The sequence below is a fragment of the Lepus europaeus genome, chromosome 2 (assembly GCF_033115175.1).
Source record: "Lepus europaeus isolate LE1 chromosome 2, mLepTim1.pri, whole genome shotgun sequence".
NCBI classification, from domain to species: Eukaryota; Metazoa; Chordata; class Mammalia; order Lagomorpha; family Leporidae; genus Lepus; species Lepus europaeus.
In genome coordinates, this window is record NC_084828.1 from 93,581,714 (window position 1) to 93,606,521 (window position 24,808).

Here is a 24,808-nt window from a genome sequence, read left to right on the forward strand (position 1 = left end):
GATCAGTGCCCCGACCGGGACTAGAACCCGGTGTGCCGGCGCCGCAAGGCGGAGGATTATAGAAGTGGGATTTTTTAATGATCTTACCACAAAGAAATGATAAATGCGAGAGATTATAGATATGCTAACCTCCTTGATTTTTTCATCAACATACAATGTGCATATGTAGTGCAACATCAAACTGCACCCCAGAAACGTGTACAACTATAAAATGTCAGTCAATTGACACCTGGTGAGCTGAAGCAGGGGAAAACTTTTCTTCATCATGGAAAAAAATTAAACTTACACAAAAGCCAAAAGGAGAGTGTAGAACTTTCCACGGTTCCCAACATTTTCTTCAGCTGTTTTGGGCTGCCTCCCTACCCCACTTTCTTTAAGCTGAAGTATTTTTATGCAAATCCTAGACATATTGATACTGTGTGTGTGTGTGTGTGAGAGAGAGAGAGAGAGAGAGACAGGACAGCCCAAGCCAGAGAGAGAGAGAGAGAGAGAGACAGGACAGCCCAAGCCAGAGAGAGAGATGGGCATGGCCTGTGTAATCCATCAATTCTGGCACCAGGGATGGCTTGCTTCTGTGTCACCGCCTCCGACCACAGCTGTACACTGCCCATCAGCATGTAAGACAAGCTCCTTTCACAGAAGTGGCCATGGTGCAGTGGTTAAAAATGTAATTGTCCTGGGGCAAAAAGATCTCAGCTCCATTGCCAGCTTTGTTACCCAATAGCTAGCTACAGAGTCTTGGGCAAGTTGCTTAACTTCCCCAGACATCAACTTTCTCATGTTTGCAAAGACTAAGACAGCAGCTACCCTCATGGCTGCCACGAGGATTAGGATAAAACATTTGATATGCTGCTTGTCACACGGTGAGCCCTTGGTAAACATCAGGTGGCTGTATTGTGACCCAGGCTCTGGGGAGTATTTCAGTATAGCCCGTGCAACACCCAGAAAATCCGCCAAAGGCTGCAAGTACCAGGAGCTAAGGCACTACTCCGAAACAAACGCATGTCTTGGAATCTCACATGCCCCCAGCCAAAGCCTCGGCTAGCAGCACAGTGAGCTCGGTTTACGTTCCAGAGTGTAAAAGAAAGCAACAGTGAGAAGTACCTTCATCCATGTCTTTGGAAAACCTGTTGAGAATCCTTCCTGTGGGGGTCGTGTCAAAAAACTTCATAGGGCTGCGAAGGATCCTGCGGAAAAGCTCGTCGTGGAGCCGGGAGGAGGCGCGCAGCGTGCCCTGAGAAGCACAGTGCAAAGTGGTCAGGGCCCAGGGACCAGAAGGCTCCATCCCTACCCGGGCACCTCACGGTGCGATCACCCACTCCCGAAGCTGGAGCAGAGCCCGTGTCAGGAGGGGGAACAGGGTGACTCAGCAAGGCTGAGGCTAACACATGCGTGGTCTCAGCGAGGCCGTTCAGCGAAGGGGCTCCCGACTCTGAATAAACTCAAGCACGCCCAGCTTGACCACGCGGGCTGCCAGGGAGAGGGGAGCAGAGGCTGCCCGCTACCGCATACCTTGACAAAGACCACTCCCCGAATGGCTTTCAGGATCAGCATGACAGCCATGGAGAGGGCATAGATGCTGGCGTAGTAGTGCATCAGAGGGTTGTCCTTCATGCTGTCGCTCACGGATGTCTTGTTCTCTCGAGTCACTGTGCTGTTCTGTTGGGAGGCAAGGCTCCATGAGCAAGACCCCAAGACGCTGCCAAGAGCCATTCTCCACTCAAAGGCAGGGCAAGGGATAATGACCCTGGGACCTGGCCAAGGCAGACCTTGCCCATCTCCTCTTTTCTGACAGATGGGAGCTCAGCCAGCAAGTGCCCTCCTGCAGTGAGCTTGCAGGTGCCCTATAGGTGGTCAGGGGTTGCGAGGCCACATTAGGGGTTCATCTTTTTCATCTTGGAAAATCCATGTTCACTGCTTCTTGCTAGTGCAAAGTGTCCTGAACAGCAGCCCGGGAATAAGGGGGAGAGAGCCAGAGTCTTAGAACTTTCCCACTGATGAGTAACCTTACCCCACTTCCTTGCTTGATCCAGTAACTCAACCACCAGGTGCTGAAGGCAGTGCTGCCCACATTCAGCATGAAAAGGGCCATAATGACCAGGAAGGCCAAGGGGCCCCCAGCAGCCTGGATGTAGACACCGTACACCGACCAGGGCACTGAACCCTGCCCCTTCTCTTCCAGCTGCACGAGCTGCCCTAGGTAGAGGAAAAGAAACACGAACTCAGAAGAGCTCCCTCCATAACACTAAGTCGCCTATTGAGCTGCAGAACCAGCGAGCGCCTAGAGTTTCACAGGGCTCTAGATGAGAATTACTTCCTCTTCATCAGAAGCATTCAGTCACCTATTTGACCCTGAGCACCTGCTACGAACCAGGCCCAGGATGAGGCCCTGGAGAAGCAGGAGGGGGTGAAGATCAGGTGCCTGCCCTTGAGGGGCTGGCAGAGGACCCCACTGCACAGTCTGGTAGGACAGGCAGGTAAATAAACACATGACGTAATGAAATGTGCTAACTTCGATGACAGAGCTGTGTGCAGGGCAGTGTGGGACATCCAGGAGGTGTGCCTAGATTCCCTGGGGGAGGCATGGGCAGTTAGCAGGCAGGGAAGTCTGTGCAGTCTGTATTGCTTCTCAGAAGGTAGACCAGGATGCACCAGGTGAGGGGACACCAGGCAGAGAGGACAACATGAGCACAGGCAGTGCCTGTGACGGTACCCAGCTGAACAGCTGTGCGCAGGCAGGCCATGCTCAGAGGAAGCAGCATTTGAACTTTATCCTGCAGACAAGAGCGCCTCCAGAGAATGGTCCTGGTGTGTGGATGTTGTACTCCCCGGCCCTGCTGGCCAGGACCATGAGACCGGCTGCCTCTGGCGGTGAGCGGCCTCTTCCACACACTCCCAGTGCCCTATACAAGTGTGGGCCTTTCGGATGTGTGCCCTATCAGAACAGAAAACACTGCTTTTTAAATGGGAGGTCTGTGGAAGTCTTACTGCAGGAAAGTAAACGGGTTGGTCTGTTTCTAACGAGCTCTCCAGGAGGCAGCTGTGATGCCCTAGGAAAAGCTGCCGAGGGCCTGCACCAGGGTCTTGTCTGTGCAGGTGGAGTTCAGGAGGTAAATTCAGGACATGCTGAGTGTTCACTGAGCTACTGGAGGAGGGAAGGCTGGTTCCCGCCATCTCCCTGGGTGGTCAGATGACTAGGAATACAAAGTAACACCCCCTTGGAGACTGGCTTATTTCACTAACTATGATGTTTTCTGGTTTCATCCATTTTGTTGCAGATGTTGTATTTATGAGATACATACAAAATAAAAAAAAATAATAATAAAATAGAAATGGGGTCGGTGCTGTGGCGCAGCAGGTTAACACCCTGGCCTGAAGTGCCGGCATCCCATATGGGCGCTGGTTCTAGTCCCGGCTGCTCCACTTCCTATCCAGCTCTCTGCTATGGCCTGGGAAAGCAGTAGAAGATGGCCCAACTTCTTGGGCCCCTGCACCCGCGTGGGAGACCTGGAAGAAGCTCCTGGCTCCTGGCTTCGGATCGGCACAGCTCCGGCTGTTGCGGCCATCTGGGCAGTGAACCATTGGATGGAAGACCTCTCTCTCTCTACCTCTCCTTTCTCTGTGTAACTCTGATTTTCAAATAAATAAATAAATTGTTAAAAAATAATAAACCAGAAACAGCCACTCAGGAACCTCTGTCTCTTCAGCACAGATGATGGCCAGTACTTTCAGCCCAGAACACCCATGTGTTGAACACTAACAGTTATGAGCAGCCGGGTTGCTGGCCACACAGGTGAGGCTGAATGTTCCCCAGCGATGTTCCTTCACTGCCTGTGGCAGGAACTAATGGATGTCTCGGCTGTGGGGTGCATCTTAGCTTTTCAGGTGTCACTAAGGTATCTTAAATCACACCTGAATTCAAAATCGCGTGGCTGTTAACTTTTGAAACAAAAAGAATGATACATCGGAATGGTTTACGTCTAATGCCACAGGCCTGCTGCAGTTCTCAAGGCAAGCAAGGACAAACAAGGTCAGCCCAGAGCAAGGGCTTCCCCAGGCAAGCCCCTCGGGGTTCACGAGGGGCAGGGGAGGCACTGACGCAACAGGAAGAAGAGCTTAAAACAAGACTGCAATTATTTTTAATCTGAAAATTGACACACACACAAGTTCCAATTCACAAAGGTGGAAAATGCCCATGTTATTGCAAACAGCTTCTCTAACTCCCAAGTTTGGCTTCAGTTGAAGAGATAAAGGGTTTAAGACACAGGACCAAGGCCAAGCAGAAAAACTCACAAGCTGGAACTCTCCACTACAGCCCGGTTGCCACCTGCTAACACAGGGGCTGCTGGGCACCTCTGCTTTGGAGGGCAATGACTGCTGAAGAGAGGTGAATCATGGGAAGGAGGAGTATACCCCTACTCAACATTCCATGTTTCCTTCCCGGGATGAGTCACTGTGATGCTCCACCACCGACTGGGCCTTGCACAGGAAAAGGTGGCACAGGCTTCAGTCATTCTTACCACCCTGCTCTGTTTAAGCAGAGGGTGCCTCGTGATCTCCCCGTATTCTGTAAGAACTTATCATCACAGAAACATAAGGCCAGGCACTCTATAACACACAATGCTAGCAAACACGTGGCATAATTTCACTTCAACTTTAATGATGAATCTACAATGCCCCCAAAACGGTCATTACCTTCTTCTGGCTTCACTGCTTTCTCCTTCTTTACTGATCCTGTTTTAGGACCCTTGTCTTGGGATTTCTTCTGTGAACCACTGGTTTCCTTCTTTGAATTAATCTAATAATATTAAAGAAAAGTGTCTCCAGTCATGATACAACCATCATGATACATGAATGTCTACAAGATACATTCTGAGAGAACCAGCTTGCTCTATTGATATATATCCAACCTCTTAAAAAGCCACCTGTACTCATTTTTTCTTTAACACAAAGACTTCAAAAAGTTCATGGAAAAGGCATATTATGAAAAACCGACGCATGGATTTCAAAATCTTCTTGCACTAAAATAAACGTATTTTAATGCCTTTTTCTGTGAACTTTTGGAGGTACTCTCATATTCCTCCTTAAAACCTTTGTTCTCCACAAAGGCATTAAAGACCTATGCTCCAAACACAGAGGCCTTTCTTCTGTCCGTTGTGTCCGAGTATCAGGGCTGGAGTCATTTCCATTCCTCCTGTCTCTGATCCCCTGCATTACTAAGTCAAATCCACAGAGCCAATTATTTCCTGCTGCTGCCCCAGGAAAATCTGAACTTCTCAGCTTGGTTTTGCAGGGCCTCACATTCTGGGCCTAGCCTCATTCTGTAAGTTCCTCTCACGTGGCACTGTCTCCCGTGGCTCCCACCCTCTAGCCACTACAGACTTCACACCACTGTGTATACCACACTGCGATTCCCCACCTCTACACCTTTGTCTGCGCTGGTTTCTCCACTTGCAGTCTCCATCAATTGTCCCCACTCAAATGGGCTCAGATCCTACAATCTTCATGAAGCAACTTAGACTCCTCTAGAATACAGTTCACCTTCCCCTGTTCTGGCTCAGCACTCTGTTAGCCCCTGTCATAGCTCGTTGTTATCTGGATCTGTGACCTGGTGTCATAGTTACCCATGAGAGCAGAAAACGTTGGTTTCCCCTAGCATTGTGAATCCTGCCACAAGACCTGCCCATAGTAAGACACTGGGGAACTCAACATCCATAGAACTGAACCTGAGACAGCAAAAGCTACCTAATGCTCTTCTTTCCAGGTCCCTCCTGTATCTTTAAATAGGAAATTCTCTTAATAACGGTTCACTACATCAATTCTTTGTCACAGGTGGCTTTATGCCCCCAGGTGGCTTTGCAAATAGATTTTAAATTGAGAGTGGGGGAAAAAAAAAGTCAGAAAATACAAAAATTTAGAGCCGTATCTGGAACACACGAGAGAACTAATTTTTTTATTTGCTGCAAGGTCTGAATAAATACACCATCTGAAGAGAAAGCTGTCATTGCGGACCACTTCCTGGGGCAAAAACACATCATTCAGTTACTCAATACTACGGCTCTCAGAGGCAGATCCCACCCCCATTTTCGGGAGAAGTAAACCAAAGCTCAGCGCTCTTTCGCTCCTCAGACATTCATGTTTTGTCTCCCTTCCTCACCTTCCTCTGTGTCTACTGTGGTGAGGAAATAATCTCGAGTGTCCAAATGCCCCTGAGGGTCACAGAGAGAGATTGTAACATCTAAATCCGATCATGGTGTCCTGCAGAAGTCACTAACCACACGTGGGGTGTTTCAGTCATAGCCAAAGACCCAAAATGCATCGGTCATGAACAGTTAGTTATACTATCCCTGAAGTCAAACTGGATCAAACCCAAAGACTGAAATAACACTCCCAGGAAAGATCCCAGGAACTTTTTGCTTTCATCCCACTCAGACATCAAAGTGACCTGGCAGGCAAGAAAGCAGTCACAGCCCATGTGCACCCTCAGATGGCAAGAAGAAACCACCTGTTGGGCTGGCTCTAAGTACACCCAGTGTGGAGCCCAGAGCACAGCTGCCACCCCTGGATGGCACCCACTCCTTGTTTTCCCAGAGGCAGGGCAGCAAACAGAGCACATGGGAGTCAAACCACCCCTATTAGCAAGCTAACCTTCCTGAACTTCAGTTTTCTGTAAATGGAAGGGGGGGGGGGGGAGTGTTCCTATTTCACCACCTTGCTCTGTTAAAATGAATGAAAAGGACGCGACCTAAAAAGTTTCTAATCCAGGCCGGCGCTGCGGCTCACTAGGCTAATCCTCTGCCTGCGGTGCTGGCACCCTGGGTTCTAGTCCCGGTCAGGGCGCCAGATTCTGTCCTGGTTGCTCCTCTTCCAGTCCAACTCTCTGCTGTGGCACGGGAAGGCAGTGCAGGATGGCCCAAGTGCTTGGGCCCTGCACCCTCATGGGAGACCAGGAGGAAGCACCTGGCTCCTGGCTTCGGATCAGCACAGCACACCAGCTGTGGTGGCCATTTGGGGGGTGAACCAATGGAAAAGGAAGACCTTTCTTTCTCTCTCTCTCTCTCTCTCTCACTGTCTAACTCTGCCTGTCAATAAAAAAATAAAAATACATTAAAAAAAATTTCTAATCCAATAGTTGGAACTCAGTAGGTATTGGTTAATAGCAAGTGCCAAGTCAGCAAACAAGATCCCATGGGTCATTTTCAAATGTACGCACTGTTAATACCCCTTCCCTGGTACCTTATTCACTTGTTTGTTGTTCAGAAAAGAGTTTCATAAAATGCTGCTGCAATCAGGGTTGATGGAGTTTAGGACACTAAGCTACGTATCTTCTCTACACTCACAGAGCCGATATCCCTTGTCCCTGTCACTGCCTTATTTACAGCCCCATAGCTCTGCTTTCCCAGAGCAGGATCATCCTGTGAACTCAGGCACAGCGGTCTGGTCCCCAGAAAACAGAGTCCCTTGCCAAGGAGACACAGACACGGAGTTCAGCTGAGATCTCCCCATCACTCACGATAGTAGTCTCCCCTGCACAGAAAGGAGACAGCACAAACGCCAGCAAGCCTTACCTCAACAGGGGGTGTCTCTCCCAGCAGCAGGTTGTTAAAAATGGTGGCATAATCACCATTTAGATTCATCAGCTCCTCATGGGTACCTCTTTCTGTAATACAGCCCTCTTTCATGAAGATCACTTCATCACAGTCAACCAGGTACTGGAAAGAGGCAGGGACAACATGGTGTTGCTGATACTTGTGCAAATACAGTCAAATACCCAGAGTTTCATCCAGTGCTTCCCAACTGGAGGTGATGTAACCTCCCAGGGAACATGTGGCAACATCTGGAGACATTTTGGTTGTCACAGCACTACTGACACCTAATGCATAGAGGTCAGGGGTGCCCAAGGCAGCACCCCACAACAAAGAACAACCTGGCTCAACGTGTCAGTAGTGCCAAGATTGAGAATCTTGCTATGGCTTATTGGTCCTTGTGGTGGAGGTCAGAGATAGAGCAGTTCCTCCGATTGTTGACACAAGTCTGCTGATGGAGCCACACGAGCCTTGCGCTGAATTTCATACCCTGTCACTACACACAGAAGGACACACAATTACAGACTTTGCACGACAGAATGGGGGATAGCCCCGCACGCTTGAAAACATATGTGAAGCAGCTGGCAACGTCTCTGAGCTGCTCTCCAAGGTGGCAGCTTGTGGTGGAATGACAGAGGGGGAACAGCTTGTTTTCCCAAAACACTTCCCACTTGCATGTAGCTGTTAACACAGTGCTTTCCTGATGGTCTCACGCCGAACTCCATTTTTGCCTCACTCTTCTCAGCCTTTTTACCACTGATGACAGGAAGGAGTCGGTGTGTTCCCAGGATCTCTGGTTCCGATGGCCCACTGGTACACAGTACAGTGAGCTTTACTGGACCAGTGGGCCCAGGGAATGAAAACTGTTGATTCCAAGAACCTGTCATTGCCCCACAAAAATACCTGGATCAAGCCCACCTCCCTGATTCTGATTTTCTGAGCCAAGGTGGGCAGCCTCGGGAAGACAGCACCATACCTGTAACTGGTGAGTAACAAACAGAACTGTCTTGGACTTGAGGTGCTTCCGGATAGCACTGTTGAAGATGTGGTTGCCCACGTGGGCATCTAAGGCACTGAGGGGGTCATCCAGGATGTAGATGCTCCTATCACTATACAAGGCCCGGGCCAGGCTGATCCTCTGGCGCTGTCCACCGCTCAGGTTGGCTCCTCGCTCGCCAATCTATGGAAGCCCAAAAGCACAGGGGAGCCTGCAGCTCAAGTCTGGAGCAATGCTTAGAGGTCACCCCAGCCACCTCTCCTCTCCCAGACTCAAACTGGCTCCTTCTCTTGAGCCACCCCCCTTCCAGGAACTGGGGCAGTCAGCCCAGATGCCCACAACTGTCTAGGAACCAACCAACCCTACATCTAGTCTTGACACTCCCCAGGGGAAGCCCCCTCCAACCCATTCTCCACATGGAGAAAGATCTTTCCAAAATACAAACCTGACCACACCTGACCCCTGCTTAAAACTTTCCAAGAGCCCCAAAAGGTAGAATCCAGACACACCAACAAGACACACATGCCAGACCTTGTGCCACCCGGCTTCTCAGCCTCTACCACACATTACCCCTTCCAGAGCCTAGGACCTAAGCCACGTAAATTATGTGCCTGTTATGAACACACTTGACTATGTCAAGCCCTATCCTGTACTTTGCTCAGTTCTGGCATCGCCTCCTCTGTGAACCTTCCCCCAGGCTCTTCTTCACTAATGCCCAGAAGATAGGGGGCTCTCCCTCATCAGGTTATGGTGTGGCTGTTAGCTGAGGAGTCTTAACATCTTAATAGTAAACCTTCTGAGGGTGCAGATTGTGGTCCTATTCCTTTAAGCTGCCAGTGGCAAGCACTTTCTGTACATGTCCTTGGCCTACAACTAGCACTAAGTGTCACTAAATGAACCAATGAACAAATCAGTCACCAAACAGTAACTGGGTTTGTGTCTTTTAAAAATCTTGTCATGGGGGCCAAGGTATGTCATCCCACATCAGAGTGCCAGTTCAAATCCCTGATGCTCTGCTTCTGATCCAGCTCCCTGCTAATGTGCCTGGGAAAGCTGTGGAAGATGGTCCAAGTGGTTGGGCCCCTGCCACCCACATGAGAAACCCAGATGGAGTTCCGGGTTCTTGACTTCAGACTGGCCCAGCCCAGGCTGTTGTAGCCATCTGGGAGGTGAGTCTGTAGAAGAAAGATCGATCTCTCTCACTCTTTCTCTGGCAATCTGACTTTCAAATAAAAAACAAACAAAAAAACCACTGGCCTAACACACTGGTTGGTTGGGGCCAGCATTATGGCACAGTGGGTTAAGCCGCCATCTGTGACACCAGCATCCCACATGAGTGCTGGTTGAAATCCTGGCTGTTCCACTTCCAACCCAGCTCCCTGCTAATGCACCTGGGAAAGCAATGGAAGATGGCCCAAGTACTTGGGTCTCTGCCATCCATGTGGGAGATCTGGATGGAGTTCTTGGCTGCTAGCTTTGGCCTGGCCCAACCCCGGCTATTGGAGCCCCTTCGGGAGTGAACCAGCAGATGGAAGATCTCTCTCTCTCTCTCTCCGTCTCTCACTCTCTGAAACTCTGCCTTTCAAATAAGTAAATAATTCTTTAAAAAAAAAAAAAAGAAATTGGTTGGGACAGCCACATCCTATATTGGAGTGCCTGGCTTTGAATGCTGGCTTTGCTTTTGATTTCAGATTCCTGCTAATGAACACCCTGGGAGGCAGCAGGTGATGGCTCAAACACTTGGGCCCCCATCACTCACATGAGAGATCTGGATTGAGTTTCAGCCTGGTTCAGCACTGGCTATTATGGGCATTTAGGGAGTGAACCAGAGGATGGACACACTCTCTCTAGAGCACTTATGCTCTTTCTCTCTCTCTCTCTCTGCTTTTCAAATACATAAAAAATGTATATATATATATGTGTGTGTGTATATATATATATATATATATATATATAAATTTTTTTAAAATCTTCTCCTTAAAAATGCTTAATTACTTCAGAGGTTTTGAGACTTGACATGCATCAGAATCACCAACAGGGCTTGTCAACACATGCTGTTGGGCCATCCCCTCGAGTTTCTGATTCAGCAGTTCTGGGGTTCAGTCCACCAATCTGTGTGTCTACCAAGTTCTCAGGCAATGCTAATGCCACTGTTTGGGCTGAACTAATGAAACTATTCACTTAATCTGGTGTGAAGGATATAACTGAAGTCAGCTGGATCACAGTGCCAGCCAGAGCCCTGCAGGCGGCCCCTGGAGACAAGCTTTAACAGGAAGAGCACCAACTGGTTCCAAGACGCACCCCTGCAAACTGCTTCAGGGCAGAGAACCAAAGAAAGGTGCATTTGTTTTACCACTCCTTTCTAATGGAAGAGGATGCTGTAGACTGCGTCTGAGCAAGGAGGCCGGCAGAATGAAATTCAGGGAAGAAACTCAGTGCACACACTTGGCTTGCGGCTTTAAAAAATATTCAAACAGGGGTTGGCACTGTGGCAAAGTGGGAAAAGCTGCCGCCTGCAGTGCCGGCCTCCCATATGGACACCAGTTAGAGTCCCAGCTGCCCCACTTTCCATCTAGCCGCATCGGCCATTTGGGGAGCGAACAAGCAGATGGAAGATCTCTCTCTCTCTCTCTCTCTCTCTCTCTCTCTCTCTCTCTCTCTCCCCCTCTCCCTCCTTCCCTCCCTCCCTCTGCCTCTCTGTAACTCTGCCTTTCAAATAAATAAATAAATCTTTAAAAAATTCAGAGTGAAAAACATTAAATCCACATCAACAACAGTGTTTTTGTTTAAAATCCACATGTATGAAACATTAATGTACTGAAAACAAGCAGTGTTACTATTCCTGCCTTAATGAACAAATACCATCCCAACAGAAAAGTCCAACGACAGCAAAACTCCTTGTGCCAGACTTCTGCCAAGCATTGAAGATGAGCTTCTTGGGGATGGCTCTGGCACAGCCCTGCCACCCATCTCCCAGAACCCTCTCTGTGGGCCTGTACCTCAGTCAGGTCACTGTTGGGAAGAATGGCCAGGTCAGGCCTCAGGCAGCAGCTGTTCAGCACAGAATTGTATCTGAAGGACACAAGGAGACATAGGGTCAGGGTCATGGTTGGAGCAGCGCCTGTGGACTTGGGCTGCCTTGCTTTTCACGTGGCCAAGACGGAAAGCACAATAGGAACCAAACACTCCTTGCCTTTCTTCATCAAATTCCTTCCCGAAGAGGATATTGTCTCTCAGGGTGGCATTGAGGATCCAGGCCTGCTGGGCCACGTACGCGAAGGTTCCGCTGATGGCAATGCTGCCCTCCAGAAGCGTCATCTAGGGAGACAGACACCAGCCAAAGGCATCACGACTCAGAGCCACCACCTGATGCCTACAGGATGCCCTGCGTTCCACAGTGCAGTCTAAAGTCTGCCCATCTCTGCGCCCGAATCCAGACCCCTCCTTTGTTCCAAAGGGAGTCACAACAGCGAAGAAAAGCCAAGCTCTCCTTGCGTCTGTGTGATGGGAGCCCAGCATAACCTGTGAGTGAAACGAGCACTCCACACAGCAGCCTTCTTGCTGTTTACTCTCCTCCTTCCTAACTGTAAACTGTTTTAACCCAGGGAGGCACAAGCAAGAGGGTCTCCCTGCGGGGATGCTGCAGATCCCTGCACCCTCAAGATGAGGGCAGGCCAACTCATCTACAAAATGCACCTGGGATGGTGGCCAGACCAGCTGCTTCTGCAGAGTGAGGACCCAAGGGGGAAAAACTCCAGGTTAGACACCCACCGGTATCACATGATGTCCATGTGAGGATGGCGGATCCTCCCCTCTGCCATGAAGAGACTGCACAAAGGCTCACGCACTCTGAATTGTGTTTTCAGTTGCAGGGATTGGTGTGAATTAATTTACCCATTTTATCATGGTTCCCTTTGGGCCTGAAGGTAGACATCTGCCTTGGGTTAGGGATGCCGGAGCCTTGAGTTTTGTTAACCAGCCTGTGTAGTATTTGCACACACATGCTGTCCCCACCATAACCTTTGGTATAGACACCCTGGCTGTAGCTCAGCACTACCTACCCACCCACAAGCTGGCATGCACCCTGGTGTGTGCTTCCACATGGTTCAGAAACCCAGGGAGGGTCTCTGCGGAAACTTGGCTCTTCTGGCTACTGCTGCATGAACGCCCCTGCTGCAGCTCTGACAATGGAGAGTTAAGGTGAAAGAAGCAAGCCGGGCAGCAGCACCAGCTTCCCTGCCAGAGACAGGGCTGCCAGGATCTGATGGCGGAACAAGGCCTCACTTGGTTTTCAACCTAACTGTTGCCTTGCCAGCCTTTGAAAAAGGAGCATCTTGCTAGACAGCCAGAAGTACCTGGAATCGGCCTTTCTGTTCCTTCCCCTATGCTCCGCCTCTGTCTTAACGCTTGGCCCTTTGACCTGGCAGCATCACAAATCCCCAGGAAGCCCAGCAAACAGAGCACGGCTGCCCCACGTGGCCCGAGCCACAGTATCTCAAACAGAGCAGGGCTGCCCAACCTGACCCGAGCCACAGTTATCTCAAACAGAGCAGAGCTGCCCCACGTGGCCCGAGCCACAGTATCTCAAACAGAGCAGGGCTGCCCAACGTGACCCGAGCCACAGTATCTCAAACAGAGCAGAGCTGCCCCACGTGATCCAAATGCAGCTGTCCTCACACCACCCTGGGCACTTCGATTCACCAACTGTGACAGGGGTCAAACAGGAAAGTCCATGCCCTGCAGGCACACAAACAGCCCTGCTCCTACTGCTTCACTTCCTCAACAAGGATCTTGCCTACCAGGAGGGGAAATGATCTCAAGTCTATCCCCTTCTCACTCCAGCTAGTTAAACTGAAGTTTAAAACTGGGTACCTTGGGGGCTGGCATTATGGTATAATGAGTTAAGCTGCCTCCTGCAATCCCAGCATCCCACATGGGTGCCAGTTCAAGTCCCAGCTGCTCCACTTCCAATCCAGCTCCCTGCGAATGTGCCTAGGAAAGCGATGGAAGATGGCCCAAGTGCTTGGGGCCCTGCACCCATGTGGGAGACCCAGAGGGAGCTCCTGGCTCCTGGCTCCGGCCTGATCCAGCCCTGGCTGTTGTGGCCATTTGGAGAGTGAACCAGTAGACGGAAGCTCTCTATCTCTCCCTCCTCCTCTCTCTGAAACTCTGCCTTTTAAATAAATAAAATCTTTCAAAAAAAATAGTGGGTACCTTGTTTTGTTCTGACTACGGGATCCTAAAACATAGTCAAGACAGCCTGTCTCGGCCAGCCGACCCTCACCCTGACCCTCGCTCTCAAAGCTGAGGGTGGCTGCTGGACCCCCTGTGCACGGCTCCCTCACCACCTGGTGATGTGCTGCGGCATCTGAAAGGCCCAAGCCCCACTGCAATGGGACCCCCTGGAGCCTGTAAGTCCTTCTGCACTCAGGGTGAAAACCAAGTGGAGCCCAGCTCCCAGATCAAACCCTCACAGTCCCACCTGACACAGAGGCTGCAGCGCCAGGGCTCTGCCTCTTCACAGCTTAATTCTTCCTTGGCAGGGCCGCAGGGGCTGTGCCTTGCCTGTCTTGGCCATTGCTCACCACGCTGCCTGGCATAAGGTGGCACTCAATACAGACACGCTGAACAAAAGAGACAAGCGGCTGCAGCTGGGCACTACCTGGCCAGTCCTGCACCAGGTGTCTCCAGGCCCCTTCCAGACACAGCATGGCAGGGGCGGGAACGGGGTGACGGCCAACACAGACCCAGGGTTCATTCTTGTTTCTACCTTTTCTGGCTCAGTTCAGGAAATGAGTTCGTTTTTCCTGAGACCTTTGCTAGGCAAAGACCCGAAAAAGCAGAAAATGCCAAGGACAACAACAAAAATCTTACCTGGCCTAAAATGGCTGAGATGAGTGAGGTTTTCCCACTTCCCACACTGCCACAGATTCCAACCAGCTTACCCTGGACAAAGCACACAGAGGGGAGAAGCCATTAGGACACTAGGGCACACTCATCTACAAGGACCTGCGATCCCGTCGAGGACACGCAGGAAGGCCGTCCATCTGAGAGCATCATCATGAAGACCTAGGAAGTCATCGGCTTGCCTTCTCATCTGTTAGCTACCTCTGGGCTTCTGTGGAGATACACGGATGAAACAGAAATGGAAGCTTCTGGGAAAATTAAACATGCTGCACACACTGAGACACCCCACGACAACCGCATGCAGCACCAGCATCCCGTACCGGAGTGCCAGTTTGAATCCTAGCTGCTCCACTTCTGATCCAGCACCCTGCTAATGCACCTGGGAAGCAGCAGGTGATGGCCCAAATCCCTGGGTCTTTGCCACTCATGTGGGAGACCCAGATGGAGTGCCTGTCTCCTAGCTTCAGCCTGGCCTGATCCCAGCTGTTGTGATCAGTATATGGAAGATCTCTCTCTCTTTCCTTCCCTTCTCTCTCATGATACGCTCTCGTTCTGCCTTTCACACAAATAAGTATATTTATGTGAAAGGCAGATTACAGAGAGGCAGAGGCAGAGGCAGAGGCAGAGAGAGGTCGTCCATCCGCTGATTTGCTCCCCAAATGGCTGTAACAGCCAGAGCTAAGCCAATCCGAAGCCAGGAACTAGGAGCTTCTTCCGAGTCTCCCACATGGGTGCAGGGGTCCAAGGACTTGGGACATTTTCTACTGCTCTCCCAGGTTATAGCAGAGAGCTGGATCGGAAGTGGAGCAGCCAGGACTTGAACCAGTGCCCATATAGGATGCTGGCACTGTAGGCGGTGGCTTTACCTGCTATACCACTGTGCTGGCCCCATAAATAAACCTTAAAAAGAATCCCACAATCACTTCCAGAAAGGCCTCACCCCTTCCCAACTTTGTTGGTAACACATGATTTTTGTTTGTTTTTGGTATTTTTTTTTTTTTTGGAAGAGTGGGCAGGACTTTTGAAAATTATTTTATTGTAATTTTTCTCCAGGATCTATACATTATTTTCATTGAAAAACTCTACACACTGTGGCTTCCATTTTTCTCCAAAATATTTCCAAGAATCTGAAGAATATTTATATCATCAAGGCAAGAAATGGAAAACCAAGCTGGTGATTAAGAGGCAAGACAGAGTTTCTAGCAGGCGGTGCTGACGTCTTCAAGGACAGCCAGGTGGCTTGAAAAGGGCCCTGCGCTAGCTCCCGTGTCCTGCGGGAGGAAGGCAGGGAGCAGAGCGCGGGTGTGGGAAAACGCTGGCTTCTGGAGGCAGACAGGCCTGACTGAATGCCAGCTCCCTCGGCACGTGCTGTCGGCCTGATCCTGGCCAGGTACTTCAACCCATGCTGCGCCTGTCTCCCTCACAGCACCCCCAGCACTGTGAGGAAAGAAGTTGCTCTTGTAGGGCCAAGCACAGTGTCTGGTATGTAGTAAAAGCAGGTTGATCTAATGGCTGGGGACACGGGCCAGGAGCATGAAAGATCCCAGTGACAAAGGGGCCAGGTCACAGTTCCCTGCTCGGGTCAGTCAGGTCTCCCCTGAGAGCACTACTGTCCTGACAACTGAGGGAGACGCCAACAGTGAAGTAAGGAGGCACGTTGCAGACACTACTGGTCCTTCCCCACCTAAGGGAAGGGCTCTCTCCACATGGCTGAAGCCTGTGGATTCTGAAGGGCAGAACAAGGACCAAGCCACACAACAGAAGAGCAAATATGAGCCAAGTGGGAGGAATAATTCTCTAAGGGGGCTGCTGCATCAGGACACTGTGCAGTCCTTAAACAGGAAGCCTGCCTTTAAGGGAGAAACTAAAGTGACCAGCATTGTGGAGTAAGCTGTCACAGGCAACAAGGACATCTCACGTGGGTACCAGTTCAAGTCCTAGCTGCTTCACTTCTGACCCAACTCCATGCTAATGTGCCTGGGAAAGCAGTGAAGACGGTTCAAGTGCTTGGGCCCCTGCATCCACGTGGGGGATCCAGATGGAGTTCCTGGATCCTGGCTTCCACCTGGCCCAGCCCTGGCCATTGTGGCCATTTGGGGAAGTGATCCAGCAGGTAGATCTCTCTCTCTCTCCTTCTCTCTCTCTCTCTCTCTGCTTCTACCTCTCTTTCTCTCTGTAACCCTTTCAAATAAATACATATATCTTTTTAAAAAAGACCTCTCAAAATGTTTTAAAAAACTATCATTCTGCCTTTTTAATAAATAAAAAATTCTTAAACAAAAAGGGCCAGTGTTGTGGCACAGTGGGTTAAACCACTGCCTGAAACAATGGCATCCCATATGAGTGCCAGTTCAGGTCCTGGCTGTTCCACTTCCAGTCTAGCTTCCTGGGAAAAGCACTAGAAGACAGCTCAAGTACTCAGTCCCCTGAGACCCAAATGGGAGACCCCAGTGGAGTGCCAGACTCCTGGCTTTGGCCTGGCCCAGCCCTGGCCATTGCAGCCATTTGGGGAATGAACTAGCAGATGGAAGATCTCTCTTTTTCTCTGTCTCTCCTTGTCTCTATAACACTGCCTTTCAGATATAAATAAATAAATATCTAAAAATTATCTAATTAATTAATTATTAAAAAAAAAAGAGTGAAGTAGTAAGGACCCGTGCGCCCTCCAGTGAGGACTACACTCGGGTTCCAGGCAGGCTAAGGACGGTCTCCCACCCTCGCTTACAGCTGTCAAGGGCTGGAAGCTCTCTGTCCGCTCCTCAGCCAGCTCCGGACTTGCTTAAGAGGCCTCTGGTCAGTTGCTGATTTTGTTCCGCACCACACCTGCTCCTTCCTCCTGGCCATTCTGGCGGGCACTTCTTACGCCATCACCACTGCCCTTGGTCCGAGGCCGCCCTCTCTCTCCCGGAAGCTGGCAATAACGAGTCCCTACCTGCTGTCCTGAGGCCAGCAGCCACAGCGGTTTCCTGCGTACGTGAGTCAGAATGACTCCTGCTCCAGGTCCACGAGCAGCTTCTCTTCCCACTGGGGCAAGGCTGCAGCCTCTCTGGAGGAGACGGCATCCCCGCGGCCTCCCTGCCCTCAGCACCCACTTCCACGCTGCTGTGGTAACAGGGGCACCCTAGACTCAGGTGGCGTTTCTGTTCCTTCACCCTGGAATGCCCTCCCCATCCCCAGACAGCCACAGGGCTCACTTGCTCCCTCCCCTCACTGCCGTCTTGGCTCAAATACCACTTCCTAGCAATGCCTGCCCTCAGGCGGCCTTTTCGGTGGCCCGCAGTGTAGTTCACGGGTGGCTGACTATCCTTGCTCCATACGGCGCATGCTCCGGCAGGGCAGGGAGTCAGGTCTGCTTGGGTTTTTGTGGCTATGTCCTCAGCCCTACGGCACATGGCCTGGAACTGGCACTCACAGTCGGCTGCTGAGTGAATGAATGCACATACGCCTGGGGCCCTGCCGACGAGACAGCCCTCCACACACTGGGGGCGCCGGCCCCCAGTCCGAGTCCGGGAGTCTGCTCCAGCCACTCTCCCGGGAGGGCCTCCGACATGTCGGTCCTGCGCTATCTGGGCAGTGCAGCATTTCCAAAATGATCATTCACTTACGTTCCAAGTAAATAATTACAACAGAATTGCTGACAAGTGCAGCACGGGAGGCACACATTACGTGCCAGGTTCTGTGACACACACAGCCTGGTGGCAAGGAGGGACTCGCACAGTTATAATGCCCCGACGTAACTACCACAGCTCCCATATGACTACAACAACCAGAAACCTACATAGGGCGTAATCTTGGAAAATCCACTTAACGGAAATTAGTAACAACCGATCTCATGGCGATGCCCCTTTTACAAGCAAGGAAGTGAAGCTTTTTGTTAAATGCCCAAATATCCCTTTTAGAGTCAGGGCTGGCCCAATTTGCTCTTAGTTCAAAATCACTCACAGCTGCTAAAAGGACCAGCCGCTGCCTGCCCTCGGCTGCCTGCCCTTGGCTGCTGAGAGCCGGGGAGGCAGGGGAGGCGGTCTGCGCGCGCGGGGAGGGGTGGAGGCAGCGGGTTACCTCTTCGATTTCCAGGTCGATGTTGTAGAGCGCTCTCTGCAGGCGCAGGCTCCCCAGGTGGATGTTCTTGCCTTCCTCCTCCTCGGGACTGGGCCGCTCGTCACTGTCCAGGAGCAGGTGGCCTTTCTGCTCTGCCAGCACGGCCTGGTGCTCAGTGCGCTGCAGCTGCCTCGCCTTCTCTTTCTTGCCCCTGGCAGCCCTCTTGTCTTTTTTCATTTTGGGGCTCAGCTTGGGCGAGTTCTGGACACTGGAGTGGGAGGAGTCCCATGCCAAGGTGGCACTTTTCACCTCTATCTTGATGTGAGGACTGGCTGGTTTGTTCTTTATCATGTGAACCTCTTCCATTAGAAATAAACTCTGATAGGAGTTGTGAGAGAGGTGCAAAGATGAGACACTGGATCAAGACCAGGGAGACAAGCCTAGGGCGCACACTCACGTAGCAAAACACATCAGGCTATACAGTGGAAGGAAGCTGAAGGGCAAAAGGTAGCTCATTAGTGCAGCCTCGCCTCAGGCCCATCAGGGGGTCCCAGGAGTGCGGGGACAAGCTCAGGAGGTACCGGGGCAGCCAGTGACCCACCTCTCCACACCCTCAATTACAGGCTGAACTACCTTCTCCTTTTCTACCAGGCTAATATGGACCAAAGGCTTGTACGTAATGGGTGTGCAGCCTCTTGTTCTCATTCACAACTCCCTGAGCAACAAGCAGGTGCACACTGATCCACCCCCCACACACACCCTCCCCACCTGCTTTCTTCCTAGGCTTCTGCAGAATCCCATAGCTTGCTCACTTCCTCACCCACAGTAAGGCACCAACAAGGGAGACAGGCAATTGGAGACATCACCAGGCATGGGAAAGAGGATCTAAAGCTTTATTGATCATCGAGGACATCTTGCCAAGAGAGCCTCGTGTCTTCAGAGCCCTGCCCTGGAACCTGTGGGAGTTCAATCAAGCAAAGGCACAGAACTGCATGGAAGTGAAGGGCGTCCCCCTGAGAAATATCTCTGGGAAACCAACAGGGTTCTTTCTTCCCGCTTGTTCCTAGGGTCTCCCTGAGTCAGGTGACAGGGAAGAAAAATGCAACCCTTGATGAGAGAAGCATTTCTGAAGTCTTAGGGACCTGCATTGTGGCACAGTGGGTCTTAAGCCACCACCTACATTGCTGACATCCCATTCAGGTGCTGGTTCGAGTCCCAGCTGCTCTGCTTCCAATCCAGCTTCCTGCTAATGCACCTGGGAAAGCAGCAGAAGATGGACCAAGTACCTCAATCCCTGCAACCCACATGGGAGACCTGGATGGAGTTCCAGGCTTCTGGCTTCAGCCTGGCTAAGCCCCAGCAGTTGCGGCCATTTGGGGAGTGAACCAGTAGAAGCAAGTTCTGTTTCTCCCTCTCTCTCTGTAACTCTGTCTTTTAAGTAAATAAATAAATCTTTTTTTAAAAAAGAAAGAAGTAAAGAAAGAAAGAAAAAAATAAGTGTTTCTGAAGTCAGACCAGAAACACTGCCCATGAGGAATCCCAGACCAGGACTTTCCTGTGAGACTCTGAGCCCACCCCTGCCCCTCCTCTCAGCCAGTGGTTTCCTCTATAGAATGCTAGCCCTGTTGTATTCCCAGGATGATTGGGAGGAAAAGAGTTTTAACTAAAAAATTAAAAACAACATCAGAAACTCTTTAGAGGAGTGATGGTTTCTCGAGCCAGGGCTCTGCTTGGTTACTGAGAACTCCAACTGCCTTCAGGTTTACAGGTGCTATTATATGTAACATGCACTCCCTTTTCTAAAACAAACTCTTTCTCTAAATTTCTAAACCTGCTCTTTCCTTTCCTTTGGTCACCACATCTCCCCTTCATTTCTAATCCCCACTCTTCCCAGAAGTGTCACATTTCTAAATGTCCTAGATAATCTTCATGTCTGATCCACCTTAGGTTTAGCACCTGCCTTCCTAAAAGAGCTGTTGGTTTCACTTGTTCAGATTGTTCCTCAGAGACTGAGCTAAGAATAACATGCTGAGAATTTTGATCACTTTCCCAGAGTAAAACTATATGCTGGTAGAATTCTCTTAATTTCTGTCCCTTGAAAGTTATTGAAACGACAAAGGTCCTCTTGGCCTCAATGAACTATTAAGAAACATGCTGGTGGCACGTACTAGTTGCGGAGTTCTTCCTCTACTTTGTCTTCCCTCTCCCTGCCCTGCTCCTGGGAGGATTTTGGCTTCGGGTCACACTGAGGCAGGTAAGGGCCCCACAACACCTGAGTTTGTATCTACTTGGCCATGCACCTGCCAGGATAACCGAATCTGAGAAGTACAGCAAACCACAAGCCCAAGCTTCACGGTGGACACTGAGCATCACAGGACCCTCATTCACTAGCAAAATCAAATAACAACAACTCTGTTGAGTGGACAAGGGAGTGCTCACCGGGTTAGCAGATAAAATGCGAGACACTCCCTTAAATGTGGATTCCAGAGGAACCAGGAATAAACTTTTCAGTCCAAGTATGTCACGGGTAGTATTTAACTGGGCATCCTGAGTTTTCAGTTGCTAACGCTGGCCCCTTAATGGTGACATTCTGGGCAGAAAAGCTACAAGGTGGCTTCTCATTGCCCCGCTATAGATCAGCACCCTCCTAGAAACTTGCTCTCTTTCTATCCTTTACTATACCACTCAAAAGGAATCAACAAATTCTTTGGCAATATACCCTTCCAGGGAAGGTCAAATAGAAAAAAACTATCCCTGCCTATCTATCAGATCTTCAGCTGAAAAAAGAAAGGAAGAGATGCAAAACAAAAAGGCATGCGGCAAAAAGTAGGGTTCCCCTGCCTCTTCACCGAATTTCAAGGTCTGCGAAGTACATGAAAGAGGCCAAGTGCCGTCCTGGACGTTCTCTCGTCCGTCCCTAAGGCACAGTGGGAGAGTGGACGCTTTGGGGGACACAGACTCTCAGCAACGGTTGCATTGAGGCTGCTGCTGTTTTCAAAATGCTGCCTTGGATGATACCCAGGACTGAGACAGGTTCCCTTTAATGTACTCAGAAATAACAAACAATTGCCTTTGACCTACCAAACAGTCCCCTCCCCCCAAGCCTAATGAAGTCAGTGTAATTTCTAATTAATGAACACCTGGACATAATAAAAACCGGCTTAGGATTGGGGAAGGATTAAGTAATAAATCCTTGCTATCTTGGGCTAAGCACCTACTTACAAGAAGAAAAAGAGGGAGAGAAAACAAAAAAGACTGCCAAGAGGAATAAGATAGGATGGGTTGAAGTCTCACCGGGCAATTAACAGAGCTGTGGGTGACTGTGCTTCTGTTCCTAACCGTGTAACTCCCTGGAAGGAGGAAGGAGCTGTCCTGTGAGAAGCCACCTGCTAATAATGCCAGTCTTAACAAGTGGCAAGAAGACAGCCCTTGGACAGCAAGCAGAGAACAGACCTACACTACACACTTAGTGCTTCATCCAGGAAGCTACCACCAAATCCATTCACTAGAAAGGCTAGACAAACAGGGGAGAGAACATATGGTCAAAACCCTTGCTTTCTTCCATGGCTGCATATTGTGAGCTCAGCAAAATACAGCTCGGACAACCATTAGACTCTGGCTCCCGGCCTTGTAGGAGCCAGGCTGGGATACAGGAGGACTTGGGGGTGTGTTCTTAAGAACCAGCTCTCTTGACCAAACAAAATTCACCTTGGTAACTATAAACAAGTAGAAGAGAAATAAATCCCAGGAAAACGCAATTTGCTTCCTCCTGAACCTCCAGGGTGGTGAGAGTCACCCCTCAGAGGCTTCCAGCTTCCACGTCACCAGCGTTGCATCCGTGCCCTCACCCTCACTGGCAAAGATGGGTGAGCCCTGGCACTGTCAGGGACTTCTGGCCTACACAATGCTGCTTTCAGTAATATTTTTTTAATTTTATTTATTTGACAGGGAGAGTTATAGACAGACAGAGAGAGAGAGAGAGACAGAAAGGTCTTCCTTCCGTTGGTTCACCCCCCAAATGGCCGCTACGGTGGAGCTGCGCCGATCCGAAGCCAGAAGCCAGGTGCTTCTCCTGGTCTCCCATGAGGGTGCAGGGCCCAAGCACTTGGGCCATCCTCCACTGCCCTCCCGGGCCACAGAAGAGAGCAGGACTGGAAGAGGAGCGACCGGGACAGAATCCGGCGCCCATATGGGATGCCGGTGCCGCAAGGTGGAGGATTAACCAAGTAAGCCATGGCGCCGGCCCCAATCAGTAAAATTTTTAAAAGCATTAACCCCTATCCTCCCAAATACATCCCCCTCCTGAGTCATGTGTCTGTATTATTCTGAAGGCACAAAGAGCATTCCCAGGGTATGATTAACTAACTGCCTGCAGGATGAAGGCCTGGCACCTACTTAACTACGCTTCTCAACACGAGCTAGCTTGAGGACTGTCGGGGCCAGTGGCCCTGGCCCAACATGAGATGCAGCAGGCTGAGGCTGTCCCTTATCTAATCCTGTTTCCAAGACTTTTCGTCCCATATTCCTGCAGGCAGGATGTGACTTCTGATGAAGGTTTATGATGTTCTTTGCACTATCTGCAGAGCTTGTACCCTGATCATTGCTACTTTGTAAACTTGCTCTGTTCCTGTGCTATGCATGATTGCACACAATGAATGTTATCTGTATGGGGCCTGGGGTATATATCCTTGTGTTTCTTGGTGCTCGCTGCTGGAGACTGAAGGGTTTCCTTAGGGAGACTGCCTCCAGTCCCTCATCGCCGGGCCCCCTACTTTGGCTTGGAACGCGATGAGGCAATAAACGTGGTGATGAATTGACTGAGTGCTGCGTGTCTCCATGTGGTTTGTCGGGTGGCCTCCGACAGAGGACTGTTTCCATGTCTCTGTATTCCCCATGTCATGAATGGCAACCCCAGGGCAGGAAAAGGGAAGGATCAAAAAGGACTCGGCGTGCCAGACAATCAGAATGCCAGCGCAAGGGTTGACAGGAAGAAAGCTTGACAGTCACCTGCCAGTTCGGGTCTTCTGGTTTTAAGACCCTTGAAGGCCCAGCAAGTTATGACATAGACCTTTGTCAGGCCCAGGCAGCAGGGCCAGCTCACGGGGAGTGCTGGAATCCTGCAAGCCCAGTAGGCTGTCCAGGAGATGTCAACATTCACATCAGTTTAAGAAGGTAACAAGTCTCGCCCTTCATTCAACCTCCTTGCTGCCCCCTTCTTACCGACCTGCCAGAAGGCTAAAGGCGAACCCGAGCCCCGTGTGGCCAGCATGTGCGGGCCCTTGGAATAGCTGTAGTTGTGCCAGGATGGCTCCTGACATGGGGGAGGGGAAAGAAGCCACTTACCTTAAATCTGTCGACAGCAACTGATGCTTCCGAGAGGGACTTTACTGAGAACGGTGTAACTTTCAATGCAAATGTCATGGAATTGAAGACAGTCACCACTGTGAAGGCCTGAAGACAGGAAAAGAGGAGAAACTGAGGCTGACTGGGCCATGGGAGTGACATCACAAGCCCCCACCCATGTCCTCCGAGACGTCTGGGAGGCTGCACCTTGGCCATGAAATGTTACCGTAAGTCACACGTGGTTTTTCATGAGACTTTCAATTAAAAGTCTCAGTGAGTCTGACCCACAGGCTGACCTGTGCATGCAGAATTAAACCCAAACCAGGTTGACTAAAAACCTGCAGGCTATTCGGCTCTTTTACTCTTCCACTTCCTGATTTAATCAAGGAGTGAAAAAGTACCTAACCCCTGGAGGAACCTTCTAATCCAGTACCAAGAAGACCAAAGCACCTCCGTGCACTGCTAAGACAGTCCCCACCCCCGACAGCTCCCTGACCTGTGCTGCGGTCAGGTCGAAGCCCAGGGTCATGTGGACGGAGAATGTCACCACACTGGCAATCACCACCACAATGGGGGCCACGCCGACCGTGATGCTCTGGAAGTACCCAGCCTTCTCCAGTATCCGACGCTCCTCCTCTCGGATTTCTAGGGACAGGAAGAAAGGCGATTTCAAAGGTGCATTGGTGGTTCAGTGGTAGAAAGGTGATTTCAATGCAAGTCAGAGGAGACTTTGGGATGTTTTCCTCCACTGCCCAACAAGACTCTGCAGGTCTTCAGGAATAGGTTTTAAAACGCCCCTGAACACCCAGGTTGCAAATACTAGGCCCACACGATCATCAGTTCCACCATAAAGGCTGGTACAGAAGCCTGAGGAAGCAACAGATCAAGTCACAGGAATGAATCCAACAGAAGTCGTCGCTACATATTCTACAATGAT

The 24,808-nt window shown here is 50.5% G+C and overlaps 1 protein-coding gene across 1 annotated transcript in view; it reads right to left on the reverse strand.

The window, feature by feature from the left end:
• ABCC5 (ATP binding cassette subfamily C member 5) overlaps positions 1 to 24,808 on the reverse strand; it is an 89,969-nt gene that overhangs the window by 31,918 nt on the left and 33,243 nt on the right. The window contains exons 9-20 of the mRNA XM_062210471.1: positions 24,368 to 24,516; positions 23,872 to 23,979; positions 18,550 to 18,906; positions 14,458 to 14,529; positions 11,777 to 11,901; positions 11,583 to 11,655; positions 8,563 to 8,766; positions 7,569 to 7,712; positions 4,696 to 4,798; positions 2,012 to 2,196; positions 1,513 to 1,659; positions 1,105 to 1,234 (exon numbers count right to left, since the gene is read on the reverse strand). Of these exons, the coding sequence (XP_062066455.1) occupies positions 1,105 to 1,234; positions 1,513 to 1,659; positions 2,012 to 2,196; positions 4,696 to 4,798; positions 7,569 to 7,712; positions 8,563 to 8,766; positions 11,583 to 11,655; positions 11,777 to 11,901; positions 14,458 to 14,529; positions 18,550 to 18,906; positions 23,872 to 23,979; positions 24,368 to 24,516 (1,797 nt within the window). The remainder of the gene's footprint in view (positions 1 to 1,104; positions 1,235 to 1,512; positions 1,660 to 2,011; positions 2,197 to 4,695; positions 4,799 to 7,568; positions 7,713 to 8,562; positions 8,767 to 11,582; positions 11,656 to 11,776; positions 11,902 to 14,457; positions 14,530 to 18,549; positions 18,907 to 23,871; positions 23,980 to 24,367; positions 24,517 to 24,808) is intronic.